Source organism: Salvelinus namaycush, chromosome 41 (assembly GCF_016432855.1).
Source record: "Salvelinus namaycush isolate Seneca chromosome 41, SaNama_1.0, whole genome shotgun sequence".
Classification (NCBI taxonomy): domain Eukaryota; kingdom Metazoa; phylum Chordata; class Actinopteri; order Salmoniformes; family Salmonidae; genus Salvelinus; species Salvelinus namaycush.
The window spans coordinates 14702064-14724586 of NC_052347.1; the positions used below are offsets into that span (position 1 = coordinate 14702064).

At 40.5% G+C, this 22523-nt stretch overlaps 2 gene segments (V, D, J or C); both read left to right on the top strand.

The window, feature by feature from the left end:
• On the top strand, positions 1-555 carry LOC120034009. The segment is given in 2 exon segments: positions 1-99; positions 194-555. Coding segments are annotated over 2 exon segments (405 nt in total).
• A 3643-nt stretch (positions 556-4198) lies between these two features.
• LOC120034010 lies at positions 4199-6728 on the top strand. The segment is given in 3 exon segments: positions 4199-4241; positions 4336-4670; positions 6657-6728. Coding segments are annotated over 3 exon segments (450 nt in total).
• Positions 6729-22523: the final 15795 nt, after the last annotated feature.

The window sequence follows — 22523 nt, forward strand, 5'->3', positions numbered from 1 at the left end:
GACGACCACTCCCAGTCTGTGCTTCTACTTTTACAGAATTTTAGATCCGTCCCACAATGAGAGTTCTAGAATGTGTGTTCCTCCTGGCTCTCATCTCAGGTGAGTTATGTCTTTCCAGTGTAGGAGACAGGAGAGGAGCTGTGCTAATTGGCTGGTGGGTGATAGTCATCTAAACTCTCTGTCTGTGTTTCAGCTGTTCAGGGACAGTCACTCACCTCCTCTGAGTCAGTGGTGAAGAGCCCTGGAGAGTCAGTAACACTGTCCTGTACTGTGTCTGGTTTCTCCATGGGTAGCTACAACATGCACTGGATCCATCAGAAACCAGGGAAAGGACTAGAGTGGATTGGATACATTGACACTGGCACCACAGCTTATTATGCCCAGTCTCTCCAGGGCCAGTTCACCATCACCAAAGACAACTCTAAAAACCAGCTGTACTTGAAGGCAAACAGTCTGAAGACTGAAGACTCTGCTGTTTTTTATTGTGCCAGAGACACAGTGACACAAGAGGCTGCAGCACCGTACAAAAACTGTTCAACACTGATCACAGTATGAGAGGCAATGATGCGCATCTGTCGTTCAGACACACCTTCTATGAGAGAGCAGAAGTACTCAACAGGAGTGGAAAAAACACTGATATCAGTATTACCCCCATAAAATAATCCACACACATTACAACAGTGAAAGCACATAATTTACATGAACTCAAAGTCAACTTTACAGAATTTTGTTCATATTAGCAATTACATTTTGAGTATTTTGTATTGGACAGAATTATATTAATGTGATCATCAAACAGAAATATACTGAAACTAAAAACAGTAATGGATCAATTATAGATCCCTGGGGAACTCCCCAAAGATTCACAAGAGGGTTTAGCAGTAAGAGATATATCTAATTCAATACAACTTGTATTGTTCCACATAGGGAAATGCTCTTGTTTGTGTTGTTCAGCACTGTATAAAATATCAAACATATCTAGTCTGAACATCCTATTGTCACGACTTCTGCCGAAGTTGTTGCCTCTCCTTGTTCGGGCGGTGTTCGGCGGTCGACGTCACTGGTCTTCTAGCCATCATTGATCCATTTTTCATTTTCCATTGGTTTTGTCTTGTCTTTCTACACACCTGGTTTCAATCACATTCATTACCTGTTGTGTATTTAACCCTCTGTTTCCCCTCATGTCTTTGTCAGAGATTGTTTTTATGTCAGTGTTGTATATATGTCTGTATAGGTGTGCGACGGGTCCTCGTACCCACTTTTGTATTTGATGTACATTTTAGTATTTGGAGTATGTTTAGTGGACTGCTAATTAAAGAGACTCCATTACACTCCATTTTGACTCTCCTGCGCCTGACCTCCCTGCCACCTATACACACGACTCTGACAGAATCTCTGACCAAAAATGAAGTCAGCAGGATAAGGTACTATGTCCATGGAGGTGGAGGAACGCGTCATGGAACAAGCGGATATGATTGAAAATCTGAGCGCCGCCATGGATCGCGTTGTCCAGAATATGGACCGCTGGGAGAGCCAGGGAGTTTTTCCAGCGCCTCCACCAGCACGCCTTTTCCCCTCCTGAATTTTACAGGATCCATTTATCCCTACCTAAGGGATACAACGGAGATACTGCCGGCTGCCAGGGTTTTCTCCTTAAACTAAACTTGTATCTGGCCACGGTCCACCCAGCTCCATCGGACCGTGAGAAGAGTTGCGCCCTCGTCACGTGCCTCACCGGGAAAGCCCTGGAGTGGGCCAGCGCTGTGTGTGGAGAGGAGGATGCGGCGTTGGACCATTTTGAGGAGTTCACCCGCCATTTCAGGACAGTATTCGACCACCCACCCGAAGGCAGAGCGGCGGGTGAGCGCCTCTATCATCTGAGGCAGGAGACGAGGAGTTCACAGGAGTTTGCTCTGGAGTTTAGGACTCTGGCTGCCGGCGCTGGATGGAGCGACAGGGCCCTGATCGACCATTACCGCTGTAGTCTACGCGAGGACGTCCGTCGGGAGCTGGCTGTAGAGACACCACCCTCACCTTCGACCAGCTGGTGGACATGTCCATCAGGCTGGACAACATGCTGGCTACTCGTGGACATCTAGATCGGGGTCTGGTTGTTCCATCCTCCCACACCCTCTCTCCCGAACCTATGGAGTTGGGAGGGATGGTGCGCAGGGAGACCGGAGGGGGTTCCCGCTCGAGCACCATATGTGGTCGCAGAGGGCACACTGCTGGTCGGTGCCGGGTTGGTTTCTCTGGGAATAGAGACAGCAGGCAGGGCACTCTGGCATCACCCCAGGTGAGTAGGCACCATTCTCATCCACAGCCCTCTGTTGCAGTAATGTTTGTCTCTGTCACTTTTCCTGATTTCCCCCCCCCCCCCCCCCTGCATTCCCAGTATAAGGCGCTAGTAGATTCAGGCGCGGCTGGGAATTTCATTAATAAAAGTTTAGCTCATAGTTTAGGGATCCCTATTGTTCCTGTGGATATGCCTTTCCCTGATCATGCCTTAGATAGTCGACCATTAGGGTCAGGGTTTATCAGGGAGGCCACCGCTCCTTTGTGTATGATAACGCAGGGGGGTCACAAGGAGAAGATTAGTATTTTCCTTATTGATTCTCCTGCGTATTCTGTGGTGCTAGGCCTACCCTGGTTAGCTTGTCATAACCCCACTGTTTCTTGGCCACAGAGGGCTCTCACGGGGTGGTCGCGAGAGTGCTCAGGTAGGTGTTTAGGGGTTTCCGTTGGTGCTACTACGGTGGAAAGTCCAGACCAGGTCTCCACCGTGCGCATTTCCCCAGAATATGCCGATTTGGCTCTCGCCTTCTGTAAAAAGAAGGCGACTCAATTTCCACCCCATCGACGGGGTGATTGTGCGATAGATCTCCTGGTAGACGCTGCATATCCCAGGAGTCACGTGTATCCCCTGTCGCAAATGGAGACGGTGGCTATGGATACATATGTCTCTGAATCCCTGCGTCAGGGGTACATTCAGCCCTCCATTTCACCCGTCTCCTGGAGTTTCTTTTTTGTGAAGAAGAAAGATGGCGGTTTACGCCCGTGCATTGATTATCGAGGTCTCAATAAAATTACGGTGAAATATAGTTACTCGCTACCTCTTATCCCTACAGTTATTGAGTCAATGCACGGGGCACGCTTCTTCACTAAATTGGATCTCAGGAGTGCGTACAATCTGGTGCGTATTCGGAAGGGTGATGAGTGGAAAACGGCATTTAGCACCACCTCAGGTCTTTATGAGTACCTTGTCATGCCATATGGGTCGATGAATGCTCCATCAGTCTTCCAATCATTTGTAGACGAGATTTTCAGAGACCTGCACGGGCAGGGTGTAGTGGTGTATATCGATGATATCCTGATATACTCCGCTACACGCACAGAGCATGTGTCCCTGGTGCGCAAAGTGCTTGGTCGCCTGTTGGAGCATGATCTATATGTCAAGGCTGAGAAATGCTTGTTCTTCCAACAATCCATCTCCTTCCTAGGGCATCGGATTTCCACATCAGGAGTGGAGATGGAGAGCGACCGCATTGCAGCCGTGTGTAATTACTACTGGAGGTTTATCCGGGGTTTTAGGCACGTTGCTGCTCACATTACCACCTTCCCTGCCACCTATACACACGACTCTGACACCTATATGTAAAATCTGAAATTCAGCGAGGAGAATAAAGGACAGGGAGGGGAGATAATGAAGGAAGGTATTTATGTTTTTAAATTTGATAAATATCTGTTTTCGCTTTGTCATTATGGGGTACTGTATATAGATTGTTGAGGGAAAACAATCATTTAATACAAGGCTGTAACGTAACAAATTGGAAAAAGTCAAGGGGTCTGAATACTTTCCGAATGCACAGTATATTGCGCGTTTCAAGGACCCAAAACGTATTATTGATACACTGGCACAATAAGTGGCTATGTCACTATTACATCTACACCTTGAGTTTTCACCAAAACCTTTCTGAACAGTACCAGTAAACATAGTATTTTAGACCACAAGATCTACGGGGAGAAACATTTAACACCATAGAGATGCAAATGTGTTTCTGTTCACATAGACCCAAGGTCTCCTCCCATTTCAATAGTCTGATATAACTGCCCTCCACAGACCATCTCCCTCAGTCAGTTACGACGACCACTCCCAGTCTGTGCTTCTACTTTTACAGAATTTTAGATCCGTCCCACAATGAGAGTTCTAGAATGTGTGTTCCTCCTGGCTCTCATCTCAGGTGAGTTTTGTGTTTCCAGTGTAGGAGACAGGAGAGGAGCTGTGCTAATTGGCTGGTGGGTGATAGTCATCTAAACTCTCTGTCTGTGTTTCAGCTGTTCAGGGACAGTCACTCACCTCTGAGCCAGTGGTGAAGAGCCCTGGAGAGTCAGTAACACTGTATTGTACTGTGTCTGGATTACCCCTGAGCTGGTTACACTGGATCCGTCAGAAACCAGGGAAAGGACTAGAGTGGATTGGCCACATTGACACTGGCACTATATTTGCCCAGTCTCTACAGGGCCAGTTCACCATCACCAAATACAGCTCCAAAAACCAGCTGTACTTAGAGGTGAAAAGGCTGAAGACTGAAGACTCTGTTGTTTATTATTGTGCCAAAGACAGTGACAAAGAAGCCTGCATCGCCATGCAAAAACGGGCAATAATGCGTGTCAGTTCTTTAAACACACACACACACACACTACTCAACAGCAGTGGAAAACACACTGTCCACTGATATCAATGTTATCTAAATAAAACATCCACACACACATTATAAACAGCGAAAACATACTATTTACAATAACACAGAAGTACATTTTATGCAACACAGACTTCATATTAGCTATTATGTTTTGAGCATCTTTATCAGACAGAATTATATTAATGTGATCAAACAGAAATACACTCAAACTAAAAACAGTCATGAACCAATTATAGATCCCTGGGGAACTCCACAATAGATTCCTAAGAGGGGATAAGCAGTAAGAGATACATATAATTCCCACATTGGGAAATATTCCTGTTTCTTAGCTCTTCAGCATTGTATAAAAAGAAAAAACACACATCTCTTGTGAACACCGCTTATGAAAAATGTGACAAAGAGAGAAGAATGAAAGACGGAGGGGAGGGAGGGAACCAGGGAGTAGAGCTGAAGATATCTCTATCTTAGTCTCCATTTAAACCTCTAGAGGGCGGTCTATGCAACGTCTCTCCCCCCTTCATCTCTTTATAATCAGACACTCAGCTCTGGAATTTTTTATTATAGCCAGCTTGGACTGACATTACAACAAGTCCTGCACTAACCTGACTATCACTGAACAATGAGCACTGCCTGGAGTTTAGTTGTCACATACAGTAAGTTAAACATTACAATGAGCCCTGCAATAACTAATACTGAACAATGGAACTGATGAGCCTCTGGAGTTTAGTTGTCATGGTGATGTCCATACACAGTAAGTAAAACACTACATGGTGACTGAAGAATGTCTGAGTATCATGGTTAAACTCAATATTAGTGTAAATGCCACATCTTCAACTGAATATTAAAATGTTTTTGTTTTGCAAGTGTTTGTTGTGATATCAGACTGGATCAGTCAAGGAGACTGTTAAATGATCATGCAAAACATATGGGTTTACAACGACAGACTATTATATAACCTGGATAAGGCAGCAACCAGGAAAAAGACTGGAGTGGGCTGGTATAATTAACTCTTGTTCAAACTCTGCTACCTGCTCAGACTCCCTGATAGGACAGTTCACTCTGACTGAGGATGTCTCCATAAACACACAGTTCTTAGAGGCCAAGAGTCTGAGATCAGAGGACTCAGATGTTTATTATTGTACTGGACAGACACAGTGACTGGAGCTGGTGAAGCAGCTGTACAAAACCCTCAGCTCCAGTCTCTGTTAACATCAATCCCATGACCCCACCAACACTATAGGGTTGAGTAAACACATCACACTGTAAATTATAACCCGAATATAAAAAAGATATGTATAACTTGAAAAGCATAAAATATTCCTGACAACCTGTCAAGATAACTGTATGAATATCCTGATGAAATCCTGATTTCATATATGCAGTCAATCTGTCAAATATTTATCAATCTCTAGCAGCTAAAACCATTAATTTAGTCATGTCTTTCAATTTGGGGATCTTAATTGCGTGAAACCAGATTTCAAATTTCAGCAAACAGAATTAAGTTATGTGCACAAGAACAGTGTAATGCCTTTCTTGCAAGCTCCAAACCTAACAATGCAGTAATCAATATCAATGTAGCACAAAACAATAACATAAGGTAGAACAAAAACACACATGAAATAAAAAGAACATGAGAAAGAAGAGAAGCTTCTGTATATAAAGTCAGTTCCAAGACCATATTTACAATGTGCAGGGATACTCTAGCCATTCTGTTAGCTATTTAGCAGTCTTATGGCTTGGGGATAGAAGCTGTTCAGGAGCCGTTTAGTGTCAGACTTGGTGCTTCGTTGCTGCTTGCCAAGCGGAAGCAGAGAGAACAATATGTGGCTTCGGTGGTTGGAGCATTTAACAATTTATTTTATATATTTTCCGGGCCTTCTTTTCACAGAAGTCCTGGATGGCAGGGGGCTCAGCCCCAGTAATGTATTGGGCTGTCCAAACCACCCCCTGTAGCACCATGTGATCAAGGGCGGTGCTGTTGCCATACCAAAACGTGATGCAGACAATCTAGATGCTCTCATATAGAACAGTGATGATCATTTATGTTAAAGAGTAATGGAACAAGTATGGAACAAGTATGGAACAAGTATGGAACAAGTATGGGACAAGTATATTGTATTAGTCCCAATAGATTCTGTCATCCTGTGCTGTTCTGAGAAACAATGCTGCCAATATCAACCTTATAAGAACATCTCTCCCTCTCAGTCTGTATTTAAACCTCTAGAGGGCGGGCTATTCAAAGTCTTCCTCCCCTTCATCCCGTTATAATCAGACACTCAGCTCTGAACTTCCCATTATAGGTAGCATGAACTGACATTACAGTGAGCCCTGCTCTAACGGTCACTGAATAATGGAACTGATGAGTCTGGAGTTTGTCATGGTGATGTCCATACACAGTAATAATAGACATGTACATGTAAGTTCAAAAATGTTTAATGTTTATAGTAAGGTTAAAAGAGCTGGAGGGATTTTCAATGCACCGGCAGAACAGAGAAGCTACGTCTGTTAAGACGAGGGGTGGGGGTGTGTGTCTTCGTCAATAACAGCACACTATCTACCAAGAGAGTTATCATCTGTATTATTCGTAGCTGTCTATTTACCACCACAGACATATGCTGGCACGAAGACCACACTCAACCAACTCTATAAGGCCAATAACGGAACGGTCCACAACCCTATACCCTAGAAACCCACCGGAATGGCACTGAATCAGATGTTATAGGACATGCAACCCTATCTACCCTCCGACGCTCATGGAGACGGTTGTTGATGCGGATAGTGAGAGAGATGAGTTCATCAAGTCCATTCGGCTCATCCCTGGACACCAACTCGTCCTTGAGGGTCTCTGTGAGCGCGTTCTGGAATGCTCCCTGAAGGGCCTCCTCATTCCAGCCACTCTCAGGGGTGAGGGTGCTGAACTCACATGCCATCTCAGCAACACTATGGGGGCCTTGACGGAGGGACAGGAGTCGTTTAGCGGCATCCTTACCACAGACCGGGTGGTCGAAGACTTTCTTTATCTCTTCCGTGAATCTGGAATAGGAGATGCAGATGGGGGACTGTCTCTCCCACACCGCCGTGGCCCAGGAAAGTGCTGCTCCACTGAGGTAGCCAATCAGAAAGTAAATCTTGGCCCGTTCGAATGGCATAAGAGTAGGGCTGTTGCTCAAATACTCATGAACATTGAACCAAAAATGCTCTGCACACTCTGAGGTTACCATCGTAATGCTCGGGAGTCAGAACAAACGGGTCCCGGAGTGGTGGAGAAGGACTTGGAACTGGTCGTGAGCTCTGGGCGAAGGGTCTTCAGCGTTTGGTCATGTTGCTCGAGCAGGGCGCCTTGGCTGACGAGGGTTTGGTAGAGAGTAGCTGAGTCTGCAGGGTTAATCTTTTTGGCCCGGTCATACTGTTACGCAGAGTGGAACACGGGAACCCAAGAGCAGACTCAGACGAGGAGACTGGGATGAAGTAACCAAGGTATTTATTGAGACACAGGGGGAGATGGAGTGCAGGTCATGGGAAGCTCGGGCGGGTTGCTGGAAACCAGGAGCGGAGGCTGAAGCTGGAGCTAGAGGGGTTGAGACAGGGTAAGCAGGTCCTTAAGGTAATCCAATGGGGTAGTAGAATGCGGAATCCAGGACAAAATAGCAGGATGACGAGACGTGGGACTGGAAACAGGGACCAGAGTCAGAGTGGGCAGAACTGTAGAGGAGAGGAAAACAGAGTCAGGCAAGGGAAAACAGGAACAAACGGATAATAGGATCTGAATAGTAACAAACGGCTAGGACCGTAGACTGAATGAGCAGAGATTACAATCTGGCAGTGTGGAAGTGGCAGGACTGAGTATATGTAGAGGTCTTGATTATGGAACAGGTTGAAGTTGGTGGGGATCTGCTCTGATTCACAATAATTCTTTGCTAATATAATAATTGCTTGCCATAACGTAATTTTGTTAATGGCGAAAGTGGAGAGAGGTAAAAATCCTTTGCATATATTGCCTGCATTAATACAAATATGAATAGTTAATTATGGAAAATAAGATTAACAGGATTTTTTAACTATATATATTTTTTTCTAAGGGTTTATATAATACAAATGCATTTGGCGGTTGATCTGCTTCTGTTCTGTGGGTGGTACAGTGTACTCTTTTCGAAGGATGGGTCCCGGTCTCTCCGGGGCTATGGGATCCGGGGGGTCGGGGGTGGTCTGCCGGGCATTGGGATGACAACCCAACACGGGATGAGGAGGGCTTTCAGCGGGTGGAATAGTGGGGACCAATTGGAGGTTTACCTAGTAGCAATGTAAAGATCATGGTACAGCTATATAGACACTCAATCATCATGTTACTTTTTAAAGGGACGTTTACAAACATATATGTTGATAAATAGAATTGAAACTTGTGTCTCATGATGGTAAGTGGTGAAATAAGTATAGCCAGTTATAATTGTAATGTAATAAGAAAAGACCATCAGTATTTACCTGGGTAAAAGAGAAGGAATATAATATCTATTGTTTACAGGAAACTCATTCAACAATTTTAGATTAAGTTTTATAGAAAAAGGACTCGGGGGGTGAAATATATTTCTCCCATGGGCAAAGAAACTCAAAAGGGGTGATGATATCAATTAACAGTAATTTTGATCCAAATATGCAAATTGTCCAAACAGATCATCAAAGTAGATGGATTATTTTAAATATGTCATTGGACTATAAACAGATATGGTTTATTAACCAATACAGTTAAATAATGATGATCCAAGCTTCTTTGAAAATATATGTAAGAATTTATCAACTCTACAAGCAACACCAGACTATATTATTATGGTGGGGGATTTTAATACAGTTTTAAATACCTCTTTGGACCGTAAAGGAAATCACACTACAAATTATCACCCTCAGGCACTTAAGAAAGTCATGAATGTCATGGATATATTGGAATAAGTGGATATATGGAGGCTTAAATACCCTGACCTAGTGAGATATACATGGCGGAGGCTTAATCAAGCTAGTCATCTTGATTACTTTCTTATGTCATTCTCTCTGGCACCAAAAGTTCAAAAAGTATTGATAGGGGACAGAATACGGTCGGATCATCACATAATTGTATATATATTACTCTTACAGAATTTCCACGTGGCCCTACTGGATGATAACGTTTTCCAACATAACAGATCCCCTTATTGTATGGGACACTTTTAAATGTGCCTTTAGAGGACATGCAATTCAGTACTCATCTAGAAAACAAAAGCAATTTAGATCAAAAGAGTCCATATTAATAAAGGAAATTGAAGGAATAACAGTACAGTTAGATAGAAATAAAAACTGTCCTATAGAGGCACAGAATAAGTTAGAGGAAAAACCCCCAAAAATTCAGGAACTTATTCAAGAAAGATCCAGTGTAATATATTATACAAATAAAGCGAACTGGACGGAATATGGGGAAAAACGCACCAAATTATTTTTCAATCTTCAACATATAAATGCTTCGAAAAGAAATGCATTGAAACGTGTTACAAATGATGGAGTCATGCATGATTCACCAAATGATATTTTGAAACAGGAAGTAAAGCACTTTAAGAATATGATTTTGTTCCAGTCTCCTCCATCTCCACTAACCGAAGCTAATTGTATGGATCTTTTTACTACTAATAATAAGAAAAAGATATACCAAACTTATAACAAACTTTTTTGATATACTCAGAGGTTAAAAAAACATGAGCTGGCGCACACCCAGAAAAATGTTTGTGTGGAGTTGCTGACCAACAGCGAATAAACTATAAACTATCAAAATAAAGAAGGTCGCACACTCCATGTAACAATCTCCCAGCAATTTAATTTAATTCACCAACGTTTCGGCATCCCAGCTTCCTCAGGGTAATGTCATACATACTTGAACCAGGTTATATAGACACACAGTGCAATTAGTGTAACCAATGACAGTAGTGAGGGGTGTGTCATTATGATTAAGTTAATATATACTCAGAGGACCATTATTAGCATGTTTTCTATGTTTTCTAACAAGAAGGTCTGATTTCATTATTACTGGAACAGGATCCAAGTGGAATATATAAAGATCCAGTCCATTTACAAAATCTGAGGCCTCTTCCACCTCAGTGTTGTGATGCAAAATTCTAGCTAAATGCTTGGCGCATAGAATTAAAAAGGTATTGTCAGATATGATTCATCCTAATCAGACAGGTTTTTTACATGGATGATACATTGGAGATAATATAAGACAAGTACTGGAAACAATAGAATACTATGAAATATCGGGGACATCAAGCCTGGTTTTCATAGCTGATTTTAAAAGGCTTTTGATAAAGTACAACTGGAGTTTATATATAAATGCCTAGAATATTTCAATTTCGGAGAATCTCTTATACAATGGGTTAAAGTTATGTATAGTAACTCTAGTAGCCACTATTTACTATTTTACAACATCTCAAAGTTTTAAACTGCCAAGTGGATAAAAAAAAGGTTGTCCACTATCGGCAAATCTATTTATTATTGCCATCGAAATGGAAGGCCAGACAAAATTAAAAGGGCTTATTTATATAACGAATATGAATTCGGAGGGCAGAAATGATTAAATATTAAAGCATTAGACCTCTCACTAAAGGCATCAGTCATACAAAAGTTATACTTTTATCCGAAATGGTTCTCTAGTAAATTAGAAAGAATGTCTCCCCCCATGTTGAAGAATAGCCTTTTTCCCTTTATTCAGAATACAACTGCTCACTTTAGGTTATTTGAAAACGAAATCATCTCCAAAATATCGTTATTTTCTAAATAAGCCTTAGAAAGTTGGTTGCAATTTAAGTTTAATCCAGCTGAAAAGACAGAACAAATAATACAACAAATATTGTGGTTAAACTCAAATATAGTAATTGATAAAAAAAACGTTATTTTTCGATAAAATGTTTAAAAAAGGTATAATTTTTGTAAATTATATTGTAAATAAGACTGGTGGAGTTATGTCACACATGCAGCTAACACAGACATATGGAAATGTCTGCTCTACCCAAAATTACAACCAACTGATTGTAGCAATACCACAAAAATGGAAGAGGCAAGTTGAAGGGGGGAAAATTAAGGAACTTGTCTGTCGGCCCTGCATTAAAGACCATAAATGGTTAAAGAAAATTGTGATAAATAAAAACATATACCAATTTCAAATAAGGACCAAAAAATTGACAGCTGTGCCATATAAATTGCAAAATAGTTCGGAAGAGACTTTCGATGTACCTATTCCATGGCACATGGTTTATGAATTGACACGCAAAACATTCAAATTCAAAACTTCAAATTTTAAAATTAAATTATTATTCAAAATTCTTGCAGCCTATAGAATGTTATATATATGGGGGATACAATCTTCCCAGCTCTGCAGTTTTTGCTGTGAGGAGGCTTTAGGTCATTTATTTTGGTACTGTCCATTTGTAGCTCGTTTTTGGTTACTGGTCCAGGAATGGCTGAAGAATTGCAACATTTACCTAGTCATAGTCAATCAATCAATAATATAGTAATTATTTTAGCAAAAATGTATTTTATTTCTGTAGAAGCTATAAGAATAGAAAGGTTCAGGACTTTTTTGAAGCATCACAGCACAGTTGAAAAATATATGGCAAATAGAAATCCAAATGGATGGTGTTAAGAGATAGATGGGAGGGGTTGAATTGAGATTAATAGTGGGACTAATAACAAGATAACCAATGTAAAACATACGGGGTCTGTAAAATGTATATAGGTTCAGAAATGTTGTGAAATAGCACAGTTGCAAATATAAATCATTGTGGTTGGACATCAGAAATGGAGGAAGCGCTAAAAACAAACAAAATATAACTATTGTAAAATAGATTGTCTGTAAAATGTGTATATTATGTATACACTAAAGGTAAAAGCCTAAGTGTTATTGTTAATTAGTTTACTCCAATTGGGGGACTGGTGGTAGGGTTTCGGGGAATAATAAAGGTACAGTTGAAGTCGGAAGTTTACATACACCTTAGCCAAATACATATAAACTCACTTTTCACAATTCCTGACATTTAATCCTAGTAAAAATTATCTTTCTTTGGTCAGTTAGGATCACCAATTTATTTGAATAAAAATGAGAAATGAGAAAGATTTATTTCAGATTTTATTTCTTTCATCACATTCCCAGTGGGTCAGAAGATTAAATTCACCCAATTAGTATTTGGTAGCATTGTCTTTAAATTGTTTAACTTCGGTCAAATGTTTCAGGTAGCCTTCCACAAGCTTCCCACAATAAGTTGGGTGAATTTTGGCCCATTCCTCCTGACAGAGCTGATGTAACTGAGTCAGGTTTGTAGGCCTCATTGCTCGCACACATTCTGCCCACAAATTTTCTATGGGATTGAGGTCAGGGCTTTGTGATGGCCACTCCAATACCTTGACTTTGTTGTACTTAAATTAAGCCATTTTGCCACAACTTTAGAAGTATGCTTGGGGTCGTTGTTCATTTGGAAGACCCATTTGTGACCATGCTCTAACGTCTTGACTGATGTCTTGAGATGTTGCTTCAATATATCCACATAATTTTCCTACCTCATGATGCCATCTATTTTGTGAAGTGCACCAGATCCTCCTGCAGCAAATCACCCCCACAACATGATGCTGCCACCCCCATGCTTCACGGTTGGGATGCTGTTATTTGGCTTGCAAGCCTCCCCCTTCTTCCTCCAAACATTATGGCCAAACAGTTCTATTTTTGTTTCATCAGACCAGAGGACATTTCTCCAGAAAGTACGATCTTTGTCCCCATGTGCAGTTGCAAACCGTAGTCTGGCTTTTTTATGGCGGTTTTGGAGCAGTGGCTTCTTCCTTGCTAAGCGGCCTTTCAGATTATGTCGATATAGGACTCGTTTTACTGTGGATATAGATACTTTTGTACCTGTTTCCTCAAGCATCTTCACAAGGTCCTTTGCTGTTGTTCTGGGATTGATTTGCAATTTTCGCACCAAAGTACGTTCATATCTAGGAGACAGAACGAGTCTCCATCCTGAGCGGTATGACGGCTGCATGGTCTCATGGTGTTTATACTTGCGTACTGTTGTTTGTACAGATGAGCGTGGTACCTTCAGGTGTTTGGAAATTGCTCCCAAGGATGAACCAGACTTGTGGAGGTCTACAATTTTATTTCTGAGGTCTTGGCTGATTTCTTTTGATTTTCCCATTATGTCAAGCAAAGAGGCCCTGAGTTTGAAGGTAGGCCTTGAAATACATCCACAGGTACACCCCCAATTGACTCAGATGATGTCTAGCAGACGCTTCTAAAGACGTCGGGCCCTCATACCACCCTCATGGAGTCTGTTTCTGACCGTTTGAGCAGACACATGCACATTTGTGGCCTGCTGGAGGTCATTATGCAGGGCTCTGGCAGTGCCCCTCCTTGCACAAAGGCGGAGGTAGCGGTCCTGCTGCTGGGTTGTTGCCCTCCTACGGCCTCCTCCACGTCTCCTGATGTACTGGCCTGTCTCCTGGTAGCGCCTCCATGCTCTGGACACTACGCTGACAGACACAGCAAACCTTCTTGCCACAGCTCGCATTGATGTGCCATCCTGGATGAGCTGCACTACCTGAGCCACTTGTGTGGGTTGTAGACTCCGTCTCATGCTACCACTAGAGTGAAAGCACCGCCAGCATTCAAAAGTGACCAAAACATCAGCCAGGAAGCATAAGAACTGAGAAGTGGTCTGTGGTCACCACCTGCAGAATCACTCCTTTATTGGGGGGTGTCTTGCTAATTGCCTATAATTTCCACCTTTTGTCTATTCCATTTGCACAACAGCATGTGAAATTTATTGTCAATCAGTGTTGCTTCCTAAGTGGACAGTTTGATTTCACAGAAGTGTGATTGACTTGGAGTTACATTGTGTTGTTTAAGTGTTCCCTTTATTTTTTTGAGCAGTGTATATATATATATATATATATATGTGTGTGTGTATGTACTGTATGTACAATTGAAATCAGAAGTTTACATACACCTTAGCCAAATACATTTAACAACAGTGTCCTGATGAGAGTATTTTCTGCCAGGTGAAATTGTGCCTCATTAGATCATTGTTGTGGATGTGTCCAAATAAATGTTACTAGAAAAACAGCTTAAACAAATGCAAATGCAGCTACTGTTGTTATTCTGGCTGCACTGTTTGACGTGACTGTAAGTTAGCCGTAGTTGGCCAGATAGCAAGTAAGGTAGAAGAACGTTGCCAGCCAATATGGCAATGGAACATTTAGAATGAACGACTGGGTCGCGTCTCTCGCAACCAATACGAAAGAACGAATGACCACCCGGCTGGGGTAGCAACCCTAGATTTGTGTCGGGACTATATCTTGTGGAAGGATGAAATAGTACGAATTAAAACAAGTTTGTCGGGCCTAACAACACCCATGTCAATATATCCTCCAAACACCGGCTTCGAGGGCATTATCACTGTGACTACACGGGGGCCACAGTGATATTACGCTATACTAAAACCCCTTTGCGCCTGTGTGGACACATCAACACTGAACTGGTCAAATTAACACCCCCCACGACAATGGTATCAATGTAACCTGTTGGGTTTCTTTTTCTGGGCTTCGTTATTTACTTAACAAATAATGAATACTCTGAATGTGCACATATAAAATTAAGATATTTTAAATAGAATACAGCTATAGACAGATGTCAAAGATCAAACTTACAACTTATGTCTCTCCTGAGTTCTGCGAAATAGGAAAGGTCCAAGTTGCTTTAATATGCTTGCAGTCAACATCTAGTAATGTGACTGCCTACGTCAACACCTTCTTCTCATGAGACCAAGCCCATGCATATACAGTGAAACAAACTTGCAGGAGAGAACAATAGTTCCAGTGTTTTCTAAGGGCTCAGCAGTAATTTTCCACTCCAAGTTGCTTTATAGTGGTATGTCTGACTTGTCTCTTATCTCTTTCACTCCCCTGCAGGGTTCTGTGTCTATGAATCTCTTTTAGCCTTGAGGGGCTTTCTCACAGACACCCTGTTTTGACTGCAATAACTCACACATCTCTCAGACCGTTTCTTATAAGAGACAGAGACTAGAAAAGAACTGGGGAACAATATTACACCTTATAATGCATATATATATATTGCTAATCTGTAGTCCAGGACCCTATAAATGTAGTGGAGAAGGGGTCTTATAGCCCTTCCCCTTCTATTAATACAACATAAGCATAATCAATATTATAATACATCAATCATTTGGTGCAGCCCCTATCATGACCCCAAGGTGACCTCATCAAACCCTAATGAAACCTCACTATAAACATGATTTTGGCCATAGCCATGTTATTTGATTTTATACTGCAACATAAATCCATACATTTGAAAACAACTGTTACAAACTGACAATGGATACACCTTTTCTCAGAAACAATAATCACGAACAATGAAGATTAATCCACCAACTCATTGATTAATATGATACTGTAAGAGTCTTTAGTATTGTTATATTATATTTTATTATGCATGGTTTTATGTTTCTTATACCTCACTGAGAGCAGAGATAGAGTAACATGGCATATCTTGTCACGATCGTCGTAGTGAGGAGACCAAGGCGCAGCGTGATACGAATACATCTTCCTTTTTATTTACGAAGATGAACACGAACGAAACACTTTTACAAACTAACAAAAACAACAAACGACCGTGAAGCTACAAAACGAAAGTGCAGACACAAGCTACTAACGTTTAGACATAGACAATTACCCACAAAATACCCAATGAATATGGCTGCCTTAAATATGGCTCTCAATCAGAGACAATGAACAACAGCTGCCTCTAATTGAGAACCAATCTAGGCAGCCATAGACATACAAACACCTATACTAGACACTGCCCCCATAGACATAGAAAAACCCCTAGACAATACAAAAACACATACATCCCCCATGTCACACCCTGACCTAACTAAAATAATAAAGAAAACAAAGAATAACTAAGGCCAGGGCGTGACATATCTAAAGAGATGTGAAGGAGCTGTTGTTGTGCTGTGAATTATCACAGTTTTTCCCATTTGTGTTTTTTCATCAGAAATTATTACTTATGGGTTCCTTCATGTGTGTGTAAAATATTACTGTTCTCAAATGTTTAATTGATCGACTTTAGATGTGTATGCATTTATTTGAGCAAAATGCTATACACCCATTGTTTAGCTGGAATGAAATGTTTGTTTCCTATATACAGTACCAGTCAACAGTTTGGACACTCCTACTCATTCAAGGTTTTTTCCTTCATTTTGACTATTTTCTACATTGTAGAATAGTTACCAAAAAAGTTTTAAACCAATCAAAATGTATTTTAAATTTGAGATCCTTCAAAGTATCCACACTTTGCCTTGATGACAGCTTTGCATTATCATAACCAGTATCATGAGGTCAAATAGCCCTTTCACAGCCTGAAGGTGTGTTTTGGGTCATTTTCCTGTTGAAAAACAAGTCCCACTAAGCGCAACCCAGATGGGATGGCTATCGCTACAGAATGCTGTTGTAGCCATGCTGGTTAAGTGTGCCTTGAATTATAAATAAATCACAGACACTGTTACCAACAAAGCACCACCACACCATCACACCTCTTCCTCCATGCTTCATGGTGAGAACCACACATGCAGAGATCATCCGTTCACCTACACTGCGTCTTCAAAGACAAGGTGGTTAGAACCAAAAATCTCCAATTTGGACTCATCAGATCAAAGGACAGATTTCTACCGGTCTAATGTCCATTGCTTGTGTTTCTTGGCCCAAGCAAGTCTCTTCTTCTTATTGGTGTCCTTTAGTAGTTGTTTGTTTGAAGCAATTTGTCTATGAAGGCCTGATTCAGGCAGTCTCCTCTGAACAGTTGATGTTGAGATGTGTCTGTTACTTTATTGGGCTGCAATTTCTGAGGCTGGTAACTCTAATGAACTTGTTCTCTGCAGCTATCTTCTGAATACAACCCTTACTTGGTCACAACACAACTGATTGCCTCAAACGTATTAAGAAGGAAAGAAATTCCACAAATAATACTTTTAACAAGGTGCACCTGTTAATTGAAATGCATTCCAGGTGACTACCTCATGAAACTGGTTGATAGAATTCCAAGAGTGTGCAAACCTGTCATCAAGGCAACGGGTGGCTACTTTTGAAGAATCTCAAATATAAAACATATTTTTATTTTAACACTATTTCGGCTACTACATGATTCCATATGTGTTATTTAATAGTTTTGATATCTTCACTATTATTCTACAATGTAGAAAATAGTAAAAGAAAAACCCTTGAATGAGTAGGTCTGTCCAAACTTTTGACTGGTACTGTATTTGACTCTGATACGTGGTTGTCTCACTTAGCTATATTAAGATGAACGCACTTACTGTAAGTCACTCTGGATAAGAGCATCTGCTAAATTACTATAATGCCAAATGTAAGGTTTTACATACAGATCTCATATCAATGTATTGAATATTCTTTTGAATTTGTACAGTTATTTTTTTTATGTAGTTATGTACTACTTATTTTGCTAAGAGTGAGGCGGATATATAGAATTTTGCAAAAAAACATGATTATTTGTCTCTCTGAAATGAAACCATCAACTGATTTTAAACAAATAAAAGTGTGTCATTGAACAACCCATGCCACAATTAAATAGTAAAGAAACACACTATTCTCATTCAAACGTTTTTTTTTAACAATTAAAACTAATTTACCAACAATCCTGAAAATGGATATATAGCGATTAGGAATTAAACTCTTCAACTATGCTTTTAGATACCAGATGAAAGTCATTAATGTAAACTAAAATCAGTAATGGAACAAGGATAGTTCCTTGAGAACCCCCAAAATTAAATTATGATGTTCTGATTTAGAGATGTTAAGTGATGACTATAACAATGGAAGTGATAATAATAATAATAATAATAATAATAATAATAATAATAGTAATATACTGTAAAGAAATGTTTTCTTCAAACAATCTGAAAGTTTTCACGTCACACCTATTATCATTAGTAGAAACAGTAGTAAATGTCATGATGAACTCGTAGCATGATGTGCCTCTGTTCCTCCGTCTAGTCAGTGTGTCTTTCATCCACTCTGCAGTAAGAGTTAACAAAATTGACAAAATGTTGTATTTCATTTTGACCCGTTCAACCCAGATTATAACAGTTTTATCCTTTTTTTACCAACTCTACTTGCAAAGGAGCCTAACACACCACCCCTCTCTGTATAAAAAGTGGATTGTCTGTCTCAGAGTCAGTTGAAGTAGAGAAGAGCTGGCAGCTGCCTCCTGTAAGTCTCTCGAGATTTGGAAGAAGGAAAGGGTTTATGCTCAATAAAATATATTGAGAAAATATTATTTTAACAATATCCTTGACAGTCATACTGAGCTATACTATGTAGCATATGACTATTTACGTTTTTTTCCCTTAGATGTGTACTGTGGTGGTCTTGAACTCAGCCAGCCAAGTGTAATGGTTGTAAAGCCTGGAGAATCTCGGAGCATCACCTGTAAGGTCTCTGGGTATTCTGTTAGTGATAGCAGCATAAACTTTGTCACAGGTTGGGTTCGAAAGCCTGCAAGGAAAGCAATGGAGTGGATTTCCCATATATGGGCTGATGCAGATATCTACAAAATGATGCACTAAAAAAACAAGTTCAGTATTTCAAGAGATGCCTCCAGTAACTCTGTGTCTTTACAAGGGCAGAGCCTGCAACCTGAAGACACAGCTGTGTATTACTGTGTTCGCTACCCTCCACAGTGATACAAACCAGTACCAGACCTGAACAATTACCCAGAGACCCATGTGAGAATGACGCAAGCACAACATAATATAAATGTATCTCCACACCAAGATATCAACATATTAAGACTAATGCTCAGTCTCAAAAATGGTAAAATTATAATTTAATAAGCTAACCTTACCAAAAGCTTACATCATTAAAAGCTTTTCAGACATTTAAATTCCAAGTAAAAATGGTGAACTTTTGTCCCCGTGTTGCTGATCTTCAACACATTATACTAAAGCCATTATATATAGTCAACACATCATACTAAAGCCGTTATATTCAACACATCTCATAAGTAAAATCTGAACTACAGAGAGAAGAACAAAGGACAGAGAGGAGAGAGAATAAAGGAATAGAGCAGAAGATCTCTCCCTGTCAGGATATTTAAACCTCTAGAGGGCGGTCTATGCAAAGTCTCCCTCCCGTTTATCCCTTTATAATCAGACACTCAGCCCTGGCCTTCTCATTATAGGCAGTGTGGATTGATTCGGTAGCAAGCACTTCATATAACCTGACTAACACTTAACAATGAGGACTGTCTGGAGTTTAGTACTCATGGTGGTGTTTGTAAAAAGTAAGTTACAATATTCTGTGTTCACTAGAATGAATGTTCCGTCATTTTCAGTAATTTTTCAGAAGTAATTTGCTACAAATAGGTATATAGACATGTTTTAAGACATCACTGTTCATGTGTATGAATGTTTGCATTCTAAAGTTTTGAGTATTTCATTTCCACAGGTGTTCATGGTCAGACACTGACTGAATCTGCACCAGTGGTTAAAAATCCTGGAGAATCCCACAAACTGACCTGTACAGCCTCTGGGTTCACATTCAGTAGCTACTGGATGGCTTGGATCAGACAGGCTCCTGGGAAGGGACTAGATTTTATGGCAGCACATTATAACAGCAGAAATATTGCCTACTCCCAGTCTGTTCAGGGTCGGTTCACCATCTCTAGGGATGACAGCAAGCAGCAGGTGTATCTCCAGATGAACAGCCTGAAGACTGAAGACTCCGCTGTTTATTATTGTGCCAGAGACACAGTGACACAGGAGGCTGTAGCACCGTACAAAAACTGTTCAACATTGATCACAGTATGAGAGGCAATGATGCGCATCTGTCGTTCAGACACACCTTCTATGAGAGAGCAGAAGTACTCAACAGGAGTGGAAAAAACACTGATATCAGTATTACCCCCATAAAATAATCCACACACATTACAGCAGTGAAAGCACATAATTTACATGAACTCAAAGTCAACTTTACAGAATTTTGTTCATATTAGCAATTACATTTTGAGTATTTTGTATTGGACAGAATTATATTAATGTCATCATCAAACAGAAATATACTGAAACTAAAAACAGTAATGGATCAATTATAGATCCCTGGGGAACTCCCCAAAGATTCACAAGAGGGTTTAGCAGTAAGAGATATATCTAATTCAATACAACTTGTATTGTTCCACATAGGGAAATGCTCTTGTTTGTGTTGTTCAGCACTGTATAAAATATCAAACATATCTAGTCTGAACATCCTATTGTCACGACTTCTGCCGAAGTTGTTGACTCTCCTTGTTCGGGCGGTGTTCGGCGGTCGACGTCACCGGTCTTCTAGCCATCATTGATCCATTTTTCATTTTCCATTGGTTTTGTCTTGTCTTCCTACACACCTGGTTTCAATCCCATTCAGTACCTGTTGTGTATTTAACCCTCTGTTTCCCCTCATGTCTTTGTCAGAGATTGTTTTTATGTCAGTTGTATTTCAGTATCAGACAGAATTCAATTAATGTGATCAGCAAACAGAAATATATTCAAACTAAAAACAGTAATGGACCAATTATATATCCCTGGGGAACTCCACAATATATTCCCAAGAGGGGATGAGCAGTAAGAGATACATATAATTCAATAATAATTGTATTTTCCCACATAGGCAAATATGATTGTTTCTTAGCTCTTCAGCACTGTATAAAAGATCAAACATGTCTAGTGTGAACATCGCTTATGGAAAATCTGAAAAACAGATAGAAGAATGAAAGACAGGGGAGGGAGGGAACCAAGGAATAGAGCAGAAAATATCTCTATATCAGTATCTGTTAAAACCTCTAGAGGGCGGTCTATGCAAAGTCTCCCTCCCCCTTTACCCCTTTATAATCAGACACTCAGCTCTGGAATTATTTATTATAGCCAGCTTGGACTGACATTACAACAAGTCCTGCACTAACCTGACTATCACTGAACAATGAGGACTGCCTGGAGTTTAGTCGTTACATACAGTAAGTTAAACATTACAATGAGCCCTGCACTAACTAATACTGAACAATGAGGACTGTCTGGAGTTTATTAGTCATGGTGATGTCCATACACAGTAAGTAAAACACTACATGGTGACTGAAGAATGTCTGAGTATCATGGTTAAACTCAATATTAGTGTAAATGCCACATCTTCAACTGAATATTAAAATGTTTTTGTTTTGCAAGTGTTTGTTGTGATATCAGACTGGATCAGTCAAGGAGACTGTTAAATTATCATGCAAAACATCTGGGTTTACAACGACAGACTATTATATAAACTGGATAAGGCAGCAACCAGGAAGAAGACTGGAGTGGACTGGTATAATTAACTCTGGTTCAAACTCTGCTACCTACTCAGACTCCCTGAAAGGCCAGTTAATCCTGACTGAGATTGTCTCCATAAACACACAGTTCTTAGAGGCCAAGAGTCTGAGATCAGAGGACTCTGCTGTTTATTAATTAATGTGCTGGACAGACACAGTGACTGGAGCTGGTAAAGCAACTGTACAAAACCCTCAGCTCCAGTCTCTGTTAACATCAATCCCATGGCCCCACCAACACTATAGGATGGAGTAGACACATCATACTGTAAATTATAACCCACATATATTTTTTTTAAATCACTTGAAAAGCATAAAATATACCTGACAACCTGTCAAAATAACTGTATGAATATCCTCATGAAAACTTTATAGCCATTCATTGTCATTTGACAATTGCAAAT